The following is a 19,211-nucleotide window of genomic DNA, read 5'->3' as shown; positions in this document are numbered from 1 at the left end:
AACTTTGCCATTTAACTGCACAAAATCATACCTTTTCCCTGGTAATATTGAGGAATGTTTCAACATGCATATCATCTTGCATAAGTAAGATGTGGTGCAAACAAAAAACTTGTTACAAAGAACTCTTTATTGGGCGTATAGGAACTATTAAACTCATATTGGACTTCTCAGAAAAGGATTGGATTTGAACTCTGGAAAACTTCTGTCTCTTCTGGAAACATACATATAAAGTAGCAGCACTGTAGATAGTAATAACTGACAACTAAGACTAAAATTGTTGACAATTTCTTGATTTGCCTGGTTAGCTTATGTATAGAAGTCATTAACTATTTATAAAATGCATTATGAATTGAATTCCTTCAAACTGTTGTAGTATGTGTGATATTTTCTAGCACAAAGTCTCAGGCTTGCAATCGGCTACAGTGTAAATGTATACTCAGTAAAGATTTGCAAAGTTGAGAGCCTAACACACTTTTATTCTTTTATTTTGGTTACATTAAATTTCTCTTGCCATCCCTAATGACATTCAACTTCATAAAAAGTTCTTAGTAAGATTATTAGAGTTATTATTTTAAAGACAAATGAGACTACTCTGTTGATATTTTAGATAGATGCTAAGAGAACAAATAGGCACTTTAGTTCAAAGACTTGATCTTCTCTGTGATCAATTCATTTTGGAATGAAATTATGATCAAAAGTAGTATCAAATTATTTATTGATGAATATTGTACAGTTGCTTCTAATTGTAGGCAAAAAGCTTAGTAGTTTTATAAAGCTTTTATTATTGAGAATGTGACAAAAAAGGTCTGTGACTATACATTAGCTGTGCTAAGAATGATGTAACTATATTGCACTAAATAGTTGTACAATGGAATCTAAATATAAGACAGACTTCTAGCACAGCTTGCCATGTTTGATTCATGTTATATATTTTCCAACGGATGTTATTTTATAGAACCAACTCTAGGTTTTAAAACCTGCATGCTTGGAGTTGGCCTATTTTCCAGTCCAGAACTTTATTCATTATGATAGCCTGTTGATGACTGCATGATACATATAGCTAAAGCAAGCCGGATGAAGAGTCAGAGTCAAAAGAGGATGAACTCACCAATCTATCTCTGATGTTTTCTTTTTTATCTTTCTGGTTATCTCTTCTGACCCTTACAAACATTAGACTGCAAGAAAGTGCAATTAGGTTTTCCTAGAGTGCTTACTGTATTTTTTGGCGTATAAGACACACCGGGGTATAATATGCAGCAAGGTTTTGAAGAGGAAAATTTAAAAAAAAAGTTTTTGCACTCTGTAAACCTCCCCAAAATGGCCTGTTTTTTACCAAAACAGGCCCATCCCCCCCCCCCCCAAAAAAGGCAAAATAGCCTTAGGAGGCTTATAGAGTGCTCCTGGGGATGGGGTGGGGGCCAAAAATGAGGAAAAAATGGCCTGTTTTTCATGAAAACGAGCCCATTTTTTGTAAAAAAAAAAAAAAAAAAGCATGGATAGTCTTTAGGAAGCTTATAGAATGCTGCTGGGGGCTGGGGGCAAAAATGGGCCATTTTCCATTCATTTCTGCCCTCCCCAGCCCCCAGGACCTCTCTGAAAGCCTTCTAAATGCTATACATAGCCATTTTGATGAAGGGGCAGAGTTCTGAGAGGCAAAATTGCTGTATTCAGTGTATAAGATGCACCCAGATTTTCAGCCTCTTTTTTGAGGGAAAAAGGTGCGTCTTATACTCCAAAAAATACGGTAGCTGATCTTTTGTGCCAGCGGTCCCCAATCTTTTGGGCACCAGGAACCACTTCCATGGAAAACAATTTTCCCACAGATCGGAGAGATAATGGTTTTGAGTGCTACCTCGATCTCATCATGCATGCACAGATGAAGATTCATTGGTTCCTAATGTGCCATGAACAAATAGTGGGCCACGAATTGGGATTTGGGGAACCCTGTTCTATGTAAAGGTTTTGAATTTACAACAAAGGATATATGAATTAAAGTAAATTCACATATCCTTTCTTGAGGGGTTTTCTGATCCCCTCAACTGCCTACCCTGCCTCTAAAGAGTCATCTTTCATATAATGTAGAGCATTATTGGAAACCCTTGAATTCATTAAAGTGTAATTATTTGTTGCACTTCTAGAGTATATGTAAAAGATATACAAAATAAAACAAAATAATGATATAATTTATTACAGATACTTATGGGATGTACAGGAAATGTTAGAGAAAAGAAAAACAGAATACTGTAATGTTGTAATGTTTATTGCATTTGTATGCCGCCCTATCCCGAGAGACTCAGGGCGGCTAACAAGCAAGGGGGGAAGGGAAATACAAACAAAAGCCAAAACAGGCAAGTATGCTTAACATTATTATTGTCTTCATCAGTATATCATGCCATAGAGTTGAGACTGAAGAACTTTAAATCATTACCATATTGTATCTTCTAGGATGCTGAATTGGTCATATGTTTGCTTATGGGGAGAGAAAGATCTGTTTGAAAGGATGGATTGTTTGGGGTTGTTGTAGGCCTGAAAGAATATGCATAGTTTACCCAGTAGCTTAGAAGAAGGCAGACTTGGGGTAAGTCATGGTTTGCTGTTAAATTGCTGGAATTAAATCACTATATATTATATCTATTGGGAGTTGTTTGATCAAGGATGACTAAGCTGTTAGACATTAGCAGTATAAAGTAAGAAGCCTTAAATAGAACAAAAGAATTGGATCATGACTAACATGTGTTTGTAACTTCATTCCTTTTTTATATAAAACGAACACAAAATAAGGTATTATTTAATTGAGCATTCTATTGTTGGCTTTTTAGCAAAAAGAAAAAAGAAAACAAAACAAAAACAAAATCGATCTCCATATGAAATTCTTGCATACTGCAGTCTCCCATTGTGATGAAATGAATAATTTAATCAGGGACTGTGATACCAGAGCTTCTTTAAAAGTTCCCACTTCCTTTAATGCTGTAATGGCTATTTTCACTTTGTTAATGTGAGATTGTTCTTCCTGATATATACACATAATAAACAATAATAATAATAATAATAATAATAATAATAATAATAATAGTAGTAGTAGTAGTAGCAGTAGTAGTAGTGGTGGTGGTAGTACTAGCAGCCGCAGCAGCAACAGCTTAAAATGTATTTTCTATTAAGTAGCAGTTGTGACACACTGAAAAAGATATTTTCAAAAGTATTTTGCATCTTACTTCTGAGTAAAATGAGGGATTTCATTTAACTAATATTGTATTTGGTTTCTCTGTTTGCTAGTTTGTGATATCTCAATATTTTGGGACTGGTAGGTCCATTTCACAATTTAAAAAAATGTAACCAGAGCAAATAATTTGGCTAAATGTTTGGCAGTTTACAAAATGGCTGCTAAAATGGCATGAACTCAGGCAGAAACATCATTTTCTAAAAGGCAAATTAGCATTTTGTTCTCTACATCCTTTTTATTTATTCCCATCCTCATCAACCAACTATTAACCTTTAGCTTTCCTTTATCTTTTTTCCTAAGTAAATGGACACATTTATAACCAAAAGACTGAGCTTAAACCACTTATCATTTTTACTTTATAAGAGTGCCTAGGACCACATAGCAAATTCAGAGGCATTTTTGGAAATGTCAATGATTCTGGAGGCTCTTGTGCTTTAGTATATGGTAGTTTTCCATTAAATTCCATTAAAAATATGCTTTAAAAATAAAGTTGATTAGGGCATCACCCTCATGCATATTTTATGCACAGAACAAAAGCAAAACTAATTGCATGCATGCATGCATGCATGCATACATACATACATACATATATACATTTGTTTTCTGATGTTTTTGCAGGTGTTTGTATGTAGGTCTTTGGTTATTCAGGTTTTCTCCCGCGTAAAATTGGAAGTGTCTTGGCGACGTTTCGACGAAGTCTCATTTGTCATCTTCAGGCTGGTTTACTCGGCTTCGTGCTTCCAGGAGCAATGTGAGATCACAGATCACAGCTGTTTCTTCCTTTTAACTGCCAGTGGGGGTGTGAGCTGATTGGGTAGGAGCTTGGTTGTGTTCTGATAGGGTGGAGGTATGTTCTGATTGGTTGGGGGTTTGTGCTCGGCTTAGTCTGAGTTGCTGGGGGATTTGAGCTGTTGAGCTGCGTTGCTGTTGTTTGGCTTCGTGTTTGTGGCCGTGCCAGCTCTTCATGGTGGGTGTCAGTCTGCTTCATGTATGGATTGGAGGAGTATAAAATGGTTAGTGATGCAGCTGCGGTCTGGCTTCTGGTCCTTGGTCGTGCCTCATCATCAGTGTGGGTTTGAGTCTGCTTTCTACGTGGATGTGTGGTGGTGACATCCTGTGTGGCTCTCATGAGTGTGGGTTTGGTATCATTACTCATGTTAGGGACTTGTTTGTCAATAAGGGCGGGTTTCCAAATGGCTGGTAGGCGGGAGGTATCGTCTTGTTTGTGCATGCTGTGTGGGCGTTTTTCTATCTCAATGGCTTCTCTGATTATTCTGTTGTTAAAGTGTTCAGCTTTGGTGATAGTTCTGGTCTTTTTAAAGTCAATTTCAAGTCCTGTGGCTTTGAGGTATTGGACCAGGGAAGAAGTTGGTTCCTCACACCCCCACTGGCAGTTAAAAGGAAGAAACAGCTGCGATCTCACATTGCTCCTGGAAGCATGAAGCCGAGTGAACCAGCCTGAAGATGATGAATGAGACTTCATCGAAAGTCTCATTCATCATCTTCATCATCAAAACATACATACATACATACATACATACATACATACATACATACATACATACATACATACATACATATATTATTTGTGCTGATAAATAAATAAAGAAGTTAGCTTCCTCCCATAATTGGGGCTTACCAGGGGTTGTGACACTAAATATATACCTTCTTCCCTGGCTTCAGCTGATAAGGAGGAGACCTGTGGCTTAATGGCTAAGACGTTTGCCTAAGATGCAATACAGCACAGGTTCGAATCCCAGTAAGGGTATGGCTAGCTGATGAGAGCTAAATAGCTTGAAATAGATCTATACTAGTCTCCCTTTGTTTATTTATCAGCACAAATAAAAAAAAGACAAATATAACAAAGGCAACAGTAAAAATATTGGGTTTCTGTCGTGATGGTCTCTTGTGACAAGCCGATAGAGAAAGGAAGCAGTAAGCTTCCTCCCATATTTGGGCATACCAGGGGTTGTGACACTATATGTATAGTATATAGTATGTATGTATGTATGTATGTATGTATGTATGTATACATACATACATACATACATACATACACCAACACACACACAGACACACGCATATAGTGGGGCAAAAAAGTATTTAGTCAGCCACCAATTGTGCAAGTTCTCCCACTTAAAAGATGAGAGAGGCCTGTAATTGACATCATAGGTAGACCTCAACTATGAGAGACAAAATGAAAAAAACAAATCCAGACAATCACATTGTGTGATTTGGAAAGATTTTTGTTTTGCAAATTATGGTGGAAATTAAGTATTTGGTCAATATCAAAAGTTCATCTCAATACTTTGTTATATATCCTTTGTTGGCAATGACAGAGGTCAAACATTTTCTGTAAGTCTTCACAAGGTTGCACACACTGTTGCTGGTATGTTGGCCCATTCCTCCATGCAGATCTCCTCTAGAGCAGTGATATTTTGGGGCTGTCGCTGGGCAACACGGACTTTCAACTCTCTCCAAAGGTTTTCTATGGGGTTGAGATCTGGAGACTGGCTAGGCCACTCCAGGACCTTGAAATGCTTCTTATGAAGCCACTCCTTTGTTGCCCGGGCGGTGTGTTTGGGATCATTGTCCTGCTGAAAGACCCAGCCACGTTTCATCTTCAATGCCCTTGCTGAAGGAGATTTGCACTCAAAATCTCACAATACATGGCCCCATTCATTCTTTCCTATACACGGATCAGTCGTCCTGGTCCCTTTGCAGAGAAACAGCCCCAAAGCATGATGTTGCCACCCCCATGCTTCACAGTAGGTATCACTGTTCCCTCTAAGGTGCGCGGCTGCGCGGCCGCGCACGTGGAAAGAAACTCCCGCGCAGCAGTTTCTAACTGCCGCGCAGAGATTTCTTTAAAGCAAACGTGGGGAAGTCCTTTGCAGGTGGCCACAACTGGCCGCCTGCAAAGGACCTCCCCAGACTTGTTTTGAAGAGCACGGCTCTTCAAAGGGGGATTCCTTCCTGTAAGACCCCGTCCAGAAAATGCGGGGAGCGGCAGCAGAGCCCCGGGGCTGCTTCTACTGCAACTGCTGGACTGTGGGGCTGGGAAGGGGGCGGGAAGAGCGGCAGGGCTAGCGGTGGCCGGCGGTGGCAGGCTGGTTCGCCTCCTCCTCCTCCAACAGCACTGCCGGATTTCCGCCCAACGCTGCGGGGGCGCCAACGGGAGCTTTGGCGGCTTCACCTCAGCCGCAGCGCTGGGCAGCAAATGTGTTGGTGCTGTTGGAGGAGGAGGAGGAGGTGGCAGCAATAGCACCTGAGGACAGGACAAGAAGCAATGGAAACTTGTCAGAAGGAGACTCAAGCTGGAAATAAGGAGAAATCTGACAGTAAGAACAATTAAAATCAATGGAATCTTAATTCATTTGCTACAGGTTTTCAAAAGACTGGATGGCCATTTGTCTCAAATGATATAAAGACTCCTGCCTTGGACAAGGGGCTGGACTAGAAGACCTCCAGTATCCCTTCTGATTCTATGATTTTAAAAGCCACAAGCTTTTTACAGCTCGCTTGCAACTTTACCAAATTTAATTCATCCATTTCCTTTTGTTATTAAATGGGTATTGCTAGTTCAATGCACATGCGCTCCACTTTTAAGATGCTGAAAAAATCCCCATGACCTGCAACAAAATTCATTCTTCCACTCTTATCTTGCCCTAACTTCTGATAGGTTCCTGAAATTTAGCTCTATAAAATTTAGTGAAAATATTTCTATCTATTTTAATACAGACTTGTAAAACAGATTGGGACAAATGACATTAGTGCTCTGGGATAATAGCAGGTTTACTCTATTTGGATTTTCAGATAAAAAGTATCTTTTGTGCTAAGTTCTAACAATGTAGTTCTCTAATGTAACTATGAAACAGTCCACATATATAATTCCCCTCAGGGAGGAATTCTGGGAGTTGAAGTCCACAAGTCTTAAAGCTGTCACATTTGAAGACCCCTGGGGCTTTTTTCCCCTAAAGGGTTAGGGGTGCAAGGGTCTTGTAACAACAGCTTTAAGACTTGCGTGCTTCAAATGCCAGACTTTCTGAGCCAACATTTTGGTTGCTAAGCAGGAGCGTTGTTAAGTGATACTGATATTATATAACACTTTTAATTAAGCGGGTACCTTGAATAAACATAAACAAACATACATGAGTTTCAAATAATACTGATTTTGTTGTTGTCTTAGGTGACATCTGTGAAAAAAATTCAGGTGCTCAGGCATGAAATATGCCGCTCAAACACTATACTTTTCTGCTCACACTGAAAAAAATTAGAGGGAACATTGGTAGGTATGGTGTTCTTTGGATCAACTCAGCATTCTCTCTCCTCCAAACATGGCGAGTTGTGTTTCTACCAAACAGTTCTACTTTGGTTTCATCTGACCATATGACATTCTCCCAATCCTCTTCTGGATCATCCAATTGCTCTCTAGCAAACTTCAGACGGGCCTGGACATACACTGGCTTAAGCAGGGGGCACGTCTGGCACTGCAGGATCTGAATCCCTGGTGGCGTAGTGTGTTACTGATGGTAGCCTTTGTTACGTTGGTCCCAGTTCTCTGTAGGTCATTTACTAGGTCCCCCCGTGTGGTTCTGGGATTTTTGTTCAGCGTTCTTGTGATCATTTTGACCCCACGGGGTGAGATCTTGCATGGAGCCCCAGATCGAGGGATATTATCAGTGGTCTTGTATGTCTTCCATTTTCTAATTATTTCTCCCAGAGTTGATTTCTTCACATCAAACTGCTTGCCCATTGCAGATTCAGTCTGGTGCAGGTCTGCAATTTTGTTTCTGGTGTCCTTCGACAGCTCTTTGGTCTTCACCATAGTGGAGTTTGGAGTGTGACTGTTTGAGGTTGTGGACAGGTGTCTTTTATACTGCTAACAAGTTCAAACAGGTGCCATTAATACAGGTAATGAGTGGAGAACAGAGGAGCCTCTTAAAGAAGAAGTTACAGGTCTGTGAGAGCCAGAAATCTTGCTTGTTTGTAGGTGACCAAATACTTATTTTCCACCATAATTTGCAAAAAAAATATTTCCAAATCAGACAATGTGATTGTTTGGATTTGTTTTCTCATTTTGTCTCTCATAGTTGAAGTCTACCTATGATGTTAATTACAGGCCTCTCTCATCTTTTTAAGTGGGAGAACTTGCACAATTGGTGGCTGACTAAATACTTTTTTGCCCCACTGTATATAAAATAAAACTATCATTTATGTTAGTGCAGTTTACAAAAGGTTTAGGAAATGAAATTATGTATTTAAATTAACTTTCTAAACATCTATATAGTCTGTGTACAGGCTATATAGTTTAGTATTGAAACTAAGGTAAATTCTGTAGACCTTATATAATTGATGGAGATTGCCAATCTAGCTTTGTAACATCAATCTTTTTGCAATCTTGAAAGCAATCAATATTCATTTCTGTTGTCTTCAAGTTTGCTTATAAACCAATGGTACTTAATTCAAAAGAACATGAGAAAAACCCAGTGAATTCTTTAGAGCAAATTAACCAAAAAGAAACCAGTAACACAACTGACCATGGTCATGCATTGCATTATGAGCAATTAGTTATCTAATTCTTCCTCATTTTAAATCCACATACGTTTGCTTGAAAGTCTTGTGTTATCATTTGCATTGTACATGTTCATCAAATTAGCTTTGGCATAGGATGCTATTGCATTACTTTCATTCTCAGTGTTATTATTTTCACTTGTTTTACATGATATTGGAAAAAGATAAAACATAAGGTACTGCATTTAGTTTAAGTCCAGCATATATTCTGTGGTAAAAAATATAATATTCAAGAAGAATTTCTTTTATTGAACTTACCTCTTGTTGAAAAAAGAGCACATTATTTTTTCCCCTGAACAGCAGCTTTCAGTAATTCTTTGCATTTCAGTTTACATAAATCAATCAAACACCCAATGAAAAGTATATATTTTCCTTGTCCATGTTTTTTTCCCCTTTGAGTGTAGGGTAGTGATTTTACTGTGTGGTTCCAATCAATGGGATTCTAGGCTTTGCCATTAGCCTTTAGGCATATAAGAATTTTTACTTTAAAAGTTTTACATTTGATATATGGTGGCTGGAATACAACAAACTCTCAAATTTCTTCCCCCTTGCTCTTTTTTATGATTTTTATTTTTGTTACTGGCATATCTGTGCATAATAATTTAATTATTAGAGGGAAACTCTTAATTGTAGAATCTGAAGTATATGACATGCAAAGTAACCATTGTTCTTTCAATATTGGTAAAAATATAGAGGATATTGTAATCAGACACTTTTACTTAGAACAGGATTATAGAAAACAATAGGAGATTTTAGGATTGGAGAAAGAAGGAGAATGCAATTTAGTTCATATTAAATCTAATGGGAAAGGTTTTGCATTTCTTTTTTCTATAAAGATGCATGGTGCTAGGATAATTTGATGTAACAATTATAAACCACTCTAAACTAATAGGTGATTTTTATTACATTTGTCATCATTTTGTTAAAACAACTTCTTGAGAAGTTTAGCAATTTGTATTAAGTAGGTATCCATTAGAGGGCTCTCGAGGTTTTGAGTTTAGCAACCTTGATAGTGATAGTTCCAGAGCTTTGCTTGCTCACATTTCTTTGTTTTTCTTTTTTCTTTTACAGAAAAGGTCACGGATTGCCTACAGTGACGAGGTGCGGAATGAGCTCCTAGGGGATGATGGGAATTCCTCAGAGATCCAGGTAGGATGCTAATCAAGAAGCCCTAGTGGGTGGCTGGAGGGTGAAGGAGGTCATTGGCACACTGGGCTTCTCAAGCTGCTTCTTAACAGCATTAGTAACAACTCATGTGGAAGTGATACTGTTTAATGCAAAGCTGGGGTCTTAATCAACTTCAAAATGATTCTTGGAGATCTTACAATTTAACCCTTTACCTTGGATCCCTGTCTGCTATTTAAAAAAAATAAACAAAAAACCAAAATATTTTCTTCTCTTTTCTTTATTATTTTGTACTTAAGCAGTACTTTGAAACACAGTGTTTGCCAACAAACCCAAACACATGTAAAAGGAATATAAAGTCACATAATACAGCTTTGATAAGAGGGAAATATAATTAAATCAACACTGGAAGGCAAAACAAATGAAAATGGGATTTCAGAATGTGACAGTTTCTTTTCCTCTCTCAGAGTAGTTCCTTCTTTGAATCAGATTCTTTTCTATGTACAAAGCTGAAATTATATCAAAACTATATAAGTGTAACTGGCTTAGTATAAAATGTTAGCATTTTTAAGAAATGTGAAAATTTCTAAATGTTTTATTCTGAATCTCCAATATTTGCAAGTGTTCAGGATGTATTATTTGTTACTTTGTTGTACTTTGTTTCTCTAAAGTACATTAATAGAAGAGTTTAAAGCAAATGTCTATAGTATTTGTTATGTATCAAAATAGAATATATATGTGATATAACTCAGACAAAAAAATCTAGTGAACCTTCAACTTTAAAACTGCCTAGAGTTGTTGGGAGTGGGCCAACATATACATTTAATAATTTAATAAATAAAAATATGAAAATTTAGGTGGCTATGCCTTTATTTTATGCTCCATGATCTGTTAACATATATGCTAAATATATAGCTAATGTATTTCAGTAATAGTATTTTTTACACTTAGCTTGTTTCTCTTTTCTTTTTAAATATCTGAAAGAAGACACATCTTTCAGAAAAGTTCTTAAAATATTTAGCACTTTTCGCAGAATTTATTTATTTTATTAAATTTATTGGTGACCTATCTTAGTAGAGGATAATTCTGCCAAAACATTGGTATTACTTTCAAATTTAAATTTTTCACATTGCTTTCATATAATGAACTTTGAAAGAAAATAAATACCAGTGTTTATAAAATTTATGCCATTGTTTGAAAGAACACATGCTTTAATTTATTGTCATCTTTAAGAAGAATCAGTCTGTGGTGAAAACTATGTTTTTTATATTTTTAATGACTATCAACAATAAATTTAGATAGACATGTAAAAACAAAAGGAAAGATTGGTAGATAATGCCATGAAATTAACATAGAAAGCAAGTTTATTCTATAGCAAAAAATATAATGATTTCATTGTCCAAAGTCAGTTAATATTCTATTTAACTATATCGTCCTTTTGATTGATTTCAAGTATACTATCCATCCATCCATCCATTCATCCATCGCTAAACTTGTGAAATTTATAATTATAACTTGAGCAAAGGTAAATAGATTTAATATACTTTGACAACAGTTAGTGAGAGAAATTTTCAGTAACTTTTTATACATTTGTCAGCTCCTCTGGGGTTGGATCTAGAAACTTCAGGAAATAATCTTTCAATATATAGAATTTCCTATTGAATGTTTCTGATTGATGAATGGGACTTCAATATAATTTATGCTGGACATTATAAAATTCTTCTGTTCTTGGTGTAATCATTTAAGTTTAAAACTAAAGAATAACTCTCATATTCAATTTATCAGGAGTAACATAAATCAATGCATAAATAATGGAAAAGCAAGTGTTCTATGAACATAAGCACAAACATTTAGTTCTGACTTATTAGCAGTATTAAAACCTACAGCCTATCTGTTAAGTAGGCAGCAAAGAAAGTGAGAACACTAGAACAAATCTAGTTTAGGCATTTCCAGAAATAGACAGAATTATCTGTAACGTATTATTATGTTTTTTATATCAACACTGTAGTAAATGCAAGTATAGATATTTGAGGGCATTGTTTTTCTATCCATGAAAAAAAAGTTAAATCTAATAAATACATAGAATATGTCTTCAAATAATTTGTAATAAATTATATGATTGGGAAAATATGGTTGGCAAAGTATTAGACATTCTAGATTACAGCATTTTGATCCTTGAGGAAAAAATAACAATCTTATTTGTACTAATAGCTTCATTAGAGATAATTATTGTGTTATATGTCTAGCTTAATTATTTTTTACTTAACACTTTTATGCTCTGCCTATCTTCTATGGTACTATAGATAGTGAAGACTAACTTGACATACTACTTTATGTAAAAGCTGCTATTTTTTACATTGCATGTTAGTATTTAAAGTAGAAATTTGGATAAATTATACTGAGTTCAGTGAACTGCATATTTTTTGTTTCTAAGTGTATCTTGCCTTTTGTCCATTATAATCAATGAAACACATTTTAAAATATGGAAACAGAATATATAAGTGTTTTTGTTATTTTCTTCCCATAATAATATTAGTTATTTATTCAAAATTATATATATCTTCTTTCTCAGTGGGTTATATATCTTTGTGTAACAATGTTTAAGCAATACTTTGGAATGTCTTAAGTTAATCTGATTATATCACCAATTCTCTTGAAAGATTGAAATATAGCAGTGCAGAAAAATAGAATACATTATCAGTTTATAGTCTTATTTAATATTTTATTTATTTGATAAGGACACTAATTACATAGTTAATAAATAGCATGCTAGATTGTTAACTTGTTTCCAAAGTATATGAAATTATAATTTCATTAATAAAATAATGGAAGTAGTATTTCCATATAGCGAGCCAGTTTGCTGTAGTGGTTAAGGCATCAGGGAAGAAACTGGGAAACTGTGACCTCTTCTCCCACCTAGGGCATGAAGCCAGGTAAGTTACCTTGTGCCGGTCACTTTTTCGCAGCTCTAGAAATATGCAATGGCAAACCACATCTGAAAACCTTGCCGAGGAAAACTACAGGGACTTATACAGGTAGACTTTGAGAATTGGACACAATTGAATGGCAGAAAAAATTTCTATATAACTAGACCTCTTAAGATAGAGACATTTTTAAATAATAGTTTACTAATTGCAGTGTAAGTGCGTAAGTTGATAAATACAGTACAACAAAGCAGCTCTTACCTAGAGGAAATATTTTGTGATTATATGGCTGCCTAATTTTTGATATCCTAATTCTGATAAAGACTTGGATTGCCTATGCATATAGTGTATCAAAACTCTAAAATTCTTCAGATAGGAAAAGAGAAATGGGTCAACTTAATTCCCCAAGATCTAAGGAAGGTCAGTATCACTTCATATAGTCTGACAGAGCAGATCATTACCAGTCACAAATCTGTTACATACCGAGAGTATATAGCAAAATAAATAGACTGTCTCATAAGTTCAGAAAATTGTGTGTTCGACCCATGATAATGTGTAAAGGGCGTTTAATAGAGTTCAGCATTTATTCGTTATCTGTATGTGGGCAGAGACGGCACTGCCGTTATCAGCTTCTTGGGAGGGAAATTCCGTGGTTCTCCATGTCACATGATCTGCCTCACAGACCCATGCACTCTCCGTGATGCAGTTTTGATTCTACTCAGAGGAGAAGGCTTAGTCACAAGAGATTCCACTGGTTCAAACCAGCGTAAACCAGATTTTTTTTTGTCTACAAAGAAACAGATTACCGCTTGTATCAAGTGGAGGAGGGGAAGTAAAAGAGAAGAATCTTTGTTTCAAAAATATGCTGATTATTATAACCTGAAATTGTGTCTGCACACATATTTATGCTTTCTGATTAAGTTTGGCAGGGTTAGGATACTGCTTTTAAAAAGAGAAGTAGTAGTAAGTCATCAAGTGTCATAATTGTTAAATGAGGGAAAAATCTTTTGTTAATTTGAATGAATATCTTTCAGACATCATTTAAAAAAAGAAAACCACCCATTATTTAGCTTAGCTGTAAATCCTACGCAGAGCTTAAATTCAGCCATGCAGCACAAACAAGATAGAACTCTCTTTCGCTCTTTCTCTCTCTTTTTGACACCTATTGAAAAAACAAATGTGGAGCATTTTAAAACTTTCATTCACTATGGCAAAGTGTCATGCCCCAAATGGTTTCTATTGCAGAATAGTAGTTTTAAACTTTGCCCCTTAAACTATCATAGCCATTACATGAATGGTGACCTACAAAAGTGGATGGGGGCGAGCATAGTGATGCAGTAAACTTGCAAACCATCTTTTTGGGGAACCGAATGTTTATCTTTTGGGAGAAGCAAAGTGAGGAAGAAGCAAGAGAGCGAACCAAAGAGTGATTGCAGAGTGCTTTTAATTTAAGAACAGGTGGGGCTGGATTAGAAAACATGCTTTTTCATTCATTTTTTCTCTTTAGAAAACTAGAGCTATTGAATGCAGCACTCTTCTTAAAAATTAAAATAATGTCTTCATTTTCATTTGCTTGGCATTATAAATGTTTAAATTCTAGATCAACAATGTGAGCATAAGGAATCATTTCAGTCATTTTTATATATCTCTCTGTCTCTCTGTGTGTTTGTGGGTGCATGTGTGTATGTAGGAAAATGTTCTTCCTAAATTTACACCCTAATTCAAAATTATTTTTCATATGTATGAATACATTGGTAATGGCCAGTTGAAGAAGAAACCTTCTCAGTTATAAAATAACATATTCTCAATAAAGAAACTTTTTCCCTTCCATCATAACTAAAAATTTATGTCTGTGTTGCAAATAGACTGAGTGTATTTATACCTCAGCACAATTACAATAGTATTTAAAATACTATTTTAACTGAAGGTTATTATGCAGTATAGTTGACAAAATCAATTGAAGGGATTCACCTTTTGCTTAGTTAATTAGAATACAACTTTTGAAAGAGCAGAATAGTGAAATATAATAACTTTTTGAAGTAAATTCTCTTCAAAAGCATGAAGAATAGTGTAGTCAAAATGTCTACTAAAACAGTGTTCCTCAGTTATTTATATTATTTGAATACATAGTAATACTCTACAATATTAAATAGTGTAGACTAAGTAAATTTGGATTAAAAATAGTACAGTTTAAAATTGCACATAAGCTGGCATTTCTATAGCCATCAGTTATAGTTATTCTAGCTGATTTAGTAAGATAGATGTATAGAGAGACATAAAAAGGCAGATGTCAGTACTAACAAAATAAAAAAATGTAGAAATCTTGTATATACAAAATCACTTCAGCTGTACTATCTTAGAAGAGAGGAATAGTAAACTTGTTTTCTCCTTTTTGTATTATAGACTTCTATGAAGTCATTCCCCTTTATTTCATGATAGTGTCTTAGATGTGGTTTAAAAGAGAATTTCACACTATTCTCTTTGTTTAATGTGACAGTGTGCGAAAGTGATCTTTATTTGTTCAAAAAACTCTGCATGTAGTCTATGTTTAGGGTCTTTTAATGTGTTTGTCTGTGATTTTTAAATGCTAAACATGTAAACAGATAAATTGTCAATGTTAATTCTGTATCCTGTCACACAACTGATCTTTCTTTCCTGCCATTTCTTTCCTTTTTATCTTTTTCTGTGCATTCATGTTGCAGTTGATAAAATTACGTGAAGAGGTGAGTATTTTGTTGCCTAGCTTTTTCTTTAAAGCTAGCTTTTCATATCTGAATAAATCTTTTTGGTCACTTGCAGAGAAATCTGCAGAAGGCATGCAATATATATCTATATATCTATATTTATCTATATCAATATCTCTCTAAAAATATTCTAGCACTATGTGACTCTTTTCTTTAATAATCATACATTTCATCAGAATCCCTAGGTCATACTTTTAAAATTACAATTCTTTAATAGCACTAAGAAAAAAGATAATTTAAAGTATCTGTAAAAGAAAACAAAAAATGCTAGTATTTGATATGTGTTTGAACACCATGTTGAAATCAGATCCTGTAATGATATCTGCACAACAGAAGGTACTGTAACAGTAGGTGGAAAAAACCCTCTGCTTGAAAGGTACAAGGAATACCTCATTGTGTAGATCTATTGGCATACAAACAATATGAAATATTGCATGCACGTATACTGAACTGTAGATGTATGCTCAGTTGTGCTTCCTATATTTATTATTTATTTGTGCATATGCTGTAGTGAATGCAAATTAGAGTCCTTTTTCATTCTAGGAAATGACCAGAAGAGATAACAGTACTTCAAAAGTAATATCAATCATCAAATGATTATTTCTTGACATTTTCTAGAGTACTTTTCTTTTTTTAGATTTGTCCTTGGTTTTATTTTTTGCTTACACAATTCTCCCTCCCTCCCTCCCTCCCTCTCTCTCTCGCTCCCTCCGTGTGTGTGTGTGTGTGTGTGTCTGTGTGTGTATGAAGACAAAGAGTTTAAATAAAATTCTTATTCCTAGAATTTGGTATAGTAGAAGTTGCTAGGGAACCAGTTTTTTGAGATAGTGGCATAATAACATCTTTCAGTTCTTGGCAAAGAGAGACAGAACAACAAACTGTGCTTGTTTATTCTTGTGGTATTTGGTGGATGACCTCTGTAATAAACTGCATGTTTTTCAAAAAGGTGAGACAGAGAGGGAATGATGCTTGTTCATTGAGAAAAACTCGAGAATAACCAAATACAAAAAAAATTATTAGATTTCCTTAATAAATCAAGATTTTTTTCATCAATCAAATAGTTTGAATTTCCTGCATCGATGTGAATTATAGATAGTAATTATCATTTTATTAATTTTTGAAAACTACTGTTATAAAAAGGCAACTGAGTAAACAGTTTCTTCAGCTCTATCCTTATTAATTAGCATCATCATCATCTATGCTTATTTATACAGAATAATGTAATCAAAGTACAGACTTATACTAAAAACGTAGAATTCAGTTTTAATGGTAATAACAAGCACAAAGGAGAGTCAAATATAAAATAGAAAGGAAGGAAGGCGATGCTGATAGGAAAGCAAATAGTTCCTCATCATACATTTAAGCTTTATTTCAAATTAGAACAGGTCTGAGTGAGTAATATAGTTTTCCAACCAAAATAATGTAGTAACCCAAAGAGTTATTTTCTTTAAAACCACAATAAACAAGATTGGGAATTTCATGTTTTATTCAGTCAATTTATAAATTCTATATCAATATAATTCACACACACACACACACACACACACACACACACACACATTATATTGTATATTAAATACATTCTTAACTCTTCATATAAATATTGGATGCTTGTAAATAAAAAAAAATAAAGTTGAAGAATTTGAGGACACAAATGTATTTAAGTTGGTAAACCTTAATTGCTGACTTGTTTCCAGAATATATTGGACTAAACAGTTGGAGATTATTTTTAACAATTAAATATTGATGATAATACTCATAGTGTATACTCAATTAAACATATATGAAGAGACTTAGCAAAACAGACTAATTTTTCAGGAATTCCAGTAAAATGCAACCTTAATTATTTAATTTTTAAAGGTCTACTAAATATGTTGCATGGGTTGAATTTTATCCTGTTTGCTTAATATATAATCTTTTACATTTTTAATAGAGAAACATTTTAGGAATCATAAGAAGTCTATAGCTGAAAAGGGGATTTCAAGTCAAAATTAAAGAGCAGAAGTTTCACTGCTGCAATTTTTAATTATGTTTTTGGCTCAAGGATAAGCTGTAAAGATACTTTTTTTGTACACAGAGTAAAATGTACATTAAAGTCCAAAGAATGGCTAGTGCAGTGATGTTCTAAGTTAATCAAATAATTAGACATAGGCATTCTAAATTACAACGCTCCTAAGGAGGTATTATCATAAAAGCAATTGTGTACTTTTTCATATTGCTATTAATAAAATGTCTCATTTTTCTTTTATTATTAGGCTTCCTTCAAACACATGCCATACTGTATACAGAATTTGTAGAGGCTACATTGCTTGATTTTTTTTCAACCCTCTGAAATTACGTTTTGAATACAGTCCATGTGGAGTTTTTAAATATCTAGATGTAGCCCTGTCGTTTTGCAAAACTTCTTCATCTAGATTGATAGTGAAGCTCTTTAGAAGCTAAAAAGCAGCCGGAATAACTTCGCACTATTTCTTATGCAAAAGATTAAGAATAGTGCGGGAGAATAGATTTGGTGCCGTTAGAAAAGGAATTGAAAATACCCACTGCTGATGAAGTCCATAGCTTTATGACTGTACATAAAATCTGTTCTCTAATAAACATACAGTAGTTTAAGTTTGAATGTAATAATGATATTACTATTAATAATCCAGTTATAAAGTGGAATTAAATGAAACAGCAATATCGAAGAACAAAATGTGAGATTCTTCTGTGCTCTTGTTTAGAAAAACAGGGTAGATGATTGCTAACAGGAAAGCTAAGATTCCTTTTGAATATTTTATAAATTTGCTTTTGTCAGTTTTTACTACATCCTTGTAATGATATTTATAACTTAATGTTAATATATTAAAATATTTCAGAAATAATTCTCAGTTTTAAACACTTTAGTGATATTCATGTAGTTGAACTGACAATGTTTAATCATTGCAAGCATTTTGTACTGAGCATAGGTGTTATCTGCAATTCACTTACATTTCACTTTAAGGGTAGTGATGTTTTTGAAATTTGTTGTCTTATTGAAAAAAAAGTCTAGCATTGTTTATGCAGTTTAGATTTTTCACTTGCATAAGTTGAGGTTCATTTTACAGTAGATATTACATAAAGTAAATTTGCATTAAAATATTAAAAATGTAAACTCTTCCTACAAATGAGTAAAATATTTAACATACTTATGACATAATATTATGATACATTCAGTTATTATGAGGTACTGTTTTGTTTGAAGTTATTTATTAAATAATTTGTTAAATTATTTCTTTGTTTTAAAATTCCCCAGGGTACACTGCCTTAATTTCTTCTATTGAGATTAAATTATATTATAAAATATTATAAAATGTGTATTTCTTTCTTCTCTTCCTTCATCCCGTCTCTGCTTGGATTTCTCTCCCCAATATTTTAATTTTTGCCATTTCTCTTAACCTATACACTATGAATTAGACAACTCTATTAATTATTATAGACTGTTATTTTAGCTTTCCTGACCTTCACATTGGACTCTCTCTCTGCTGATCTAAATGCATTGTTTTAATGATTTCTTTAAAAAAAATCAAGGAAAGCTTTGATGTGGCTTTAGCTGCCTCCATCGTCTGGCCACATCTCAGAGATGTGTCACCTGTGCCAGGAGGG

General features: G+C 34.5%; 1 protein-coding gene across 3 annotated transcripts in view; it reads left to right on the top strand.

Moving 5' to 3' along the window:
* Positions 1 to 19,211, top strand: part of VTI1A (vesicle transport through interaction with t-SNAREs 1A) — a 242,007-nt gene that overhangs the window by 63,536 nt on the left and 159,260 nt on the right. For 2 of the 3 annotated variants that reach the window (XM_032225615.1, XM_032225616.1), the window contains exon 4: positions 9,866 to 9,943. In XM_032225615.1, coding sequence (XP_032081506.1) covers positions 9,866 to 9,943 — 78 coding nt within the window. Of the gene's footprint in view, positions 1 to 9,865; positions 9,944 to 15,545; positions 15,567 to 19,211 lie in introns of all 3 variants that reach the window. The other variant, XM_032225617.1, reaches the window with a different exon arrangement.

The sequence above is a fragment of the Thamnophis elegans genome, chromosome 10 (assembly GCF_009769535.1).
Source record: "Thamnophis elegans isolate rThaEle1 chromosome 10, rThaEle1.pri, whole genome shotgun sequence".
Classification (NCBI taxonomy): domain Eukaryota; kingdom Metazoa; phylum Chordata; class Lepidosauria; order Squamata; family Colubridae; genus Thamnophis; species Thamnophis elegans.
This window is presented reverse-complemented; position numbering and strand designations above follow the sequence as displayed.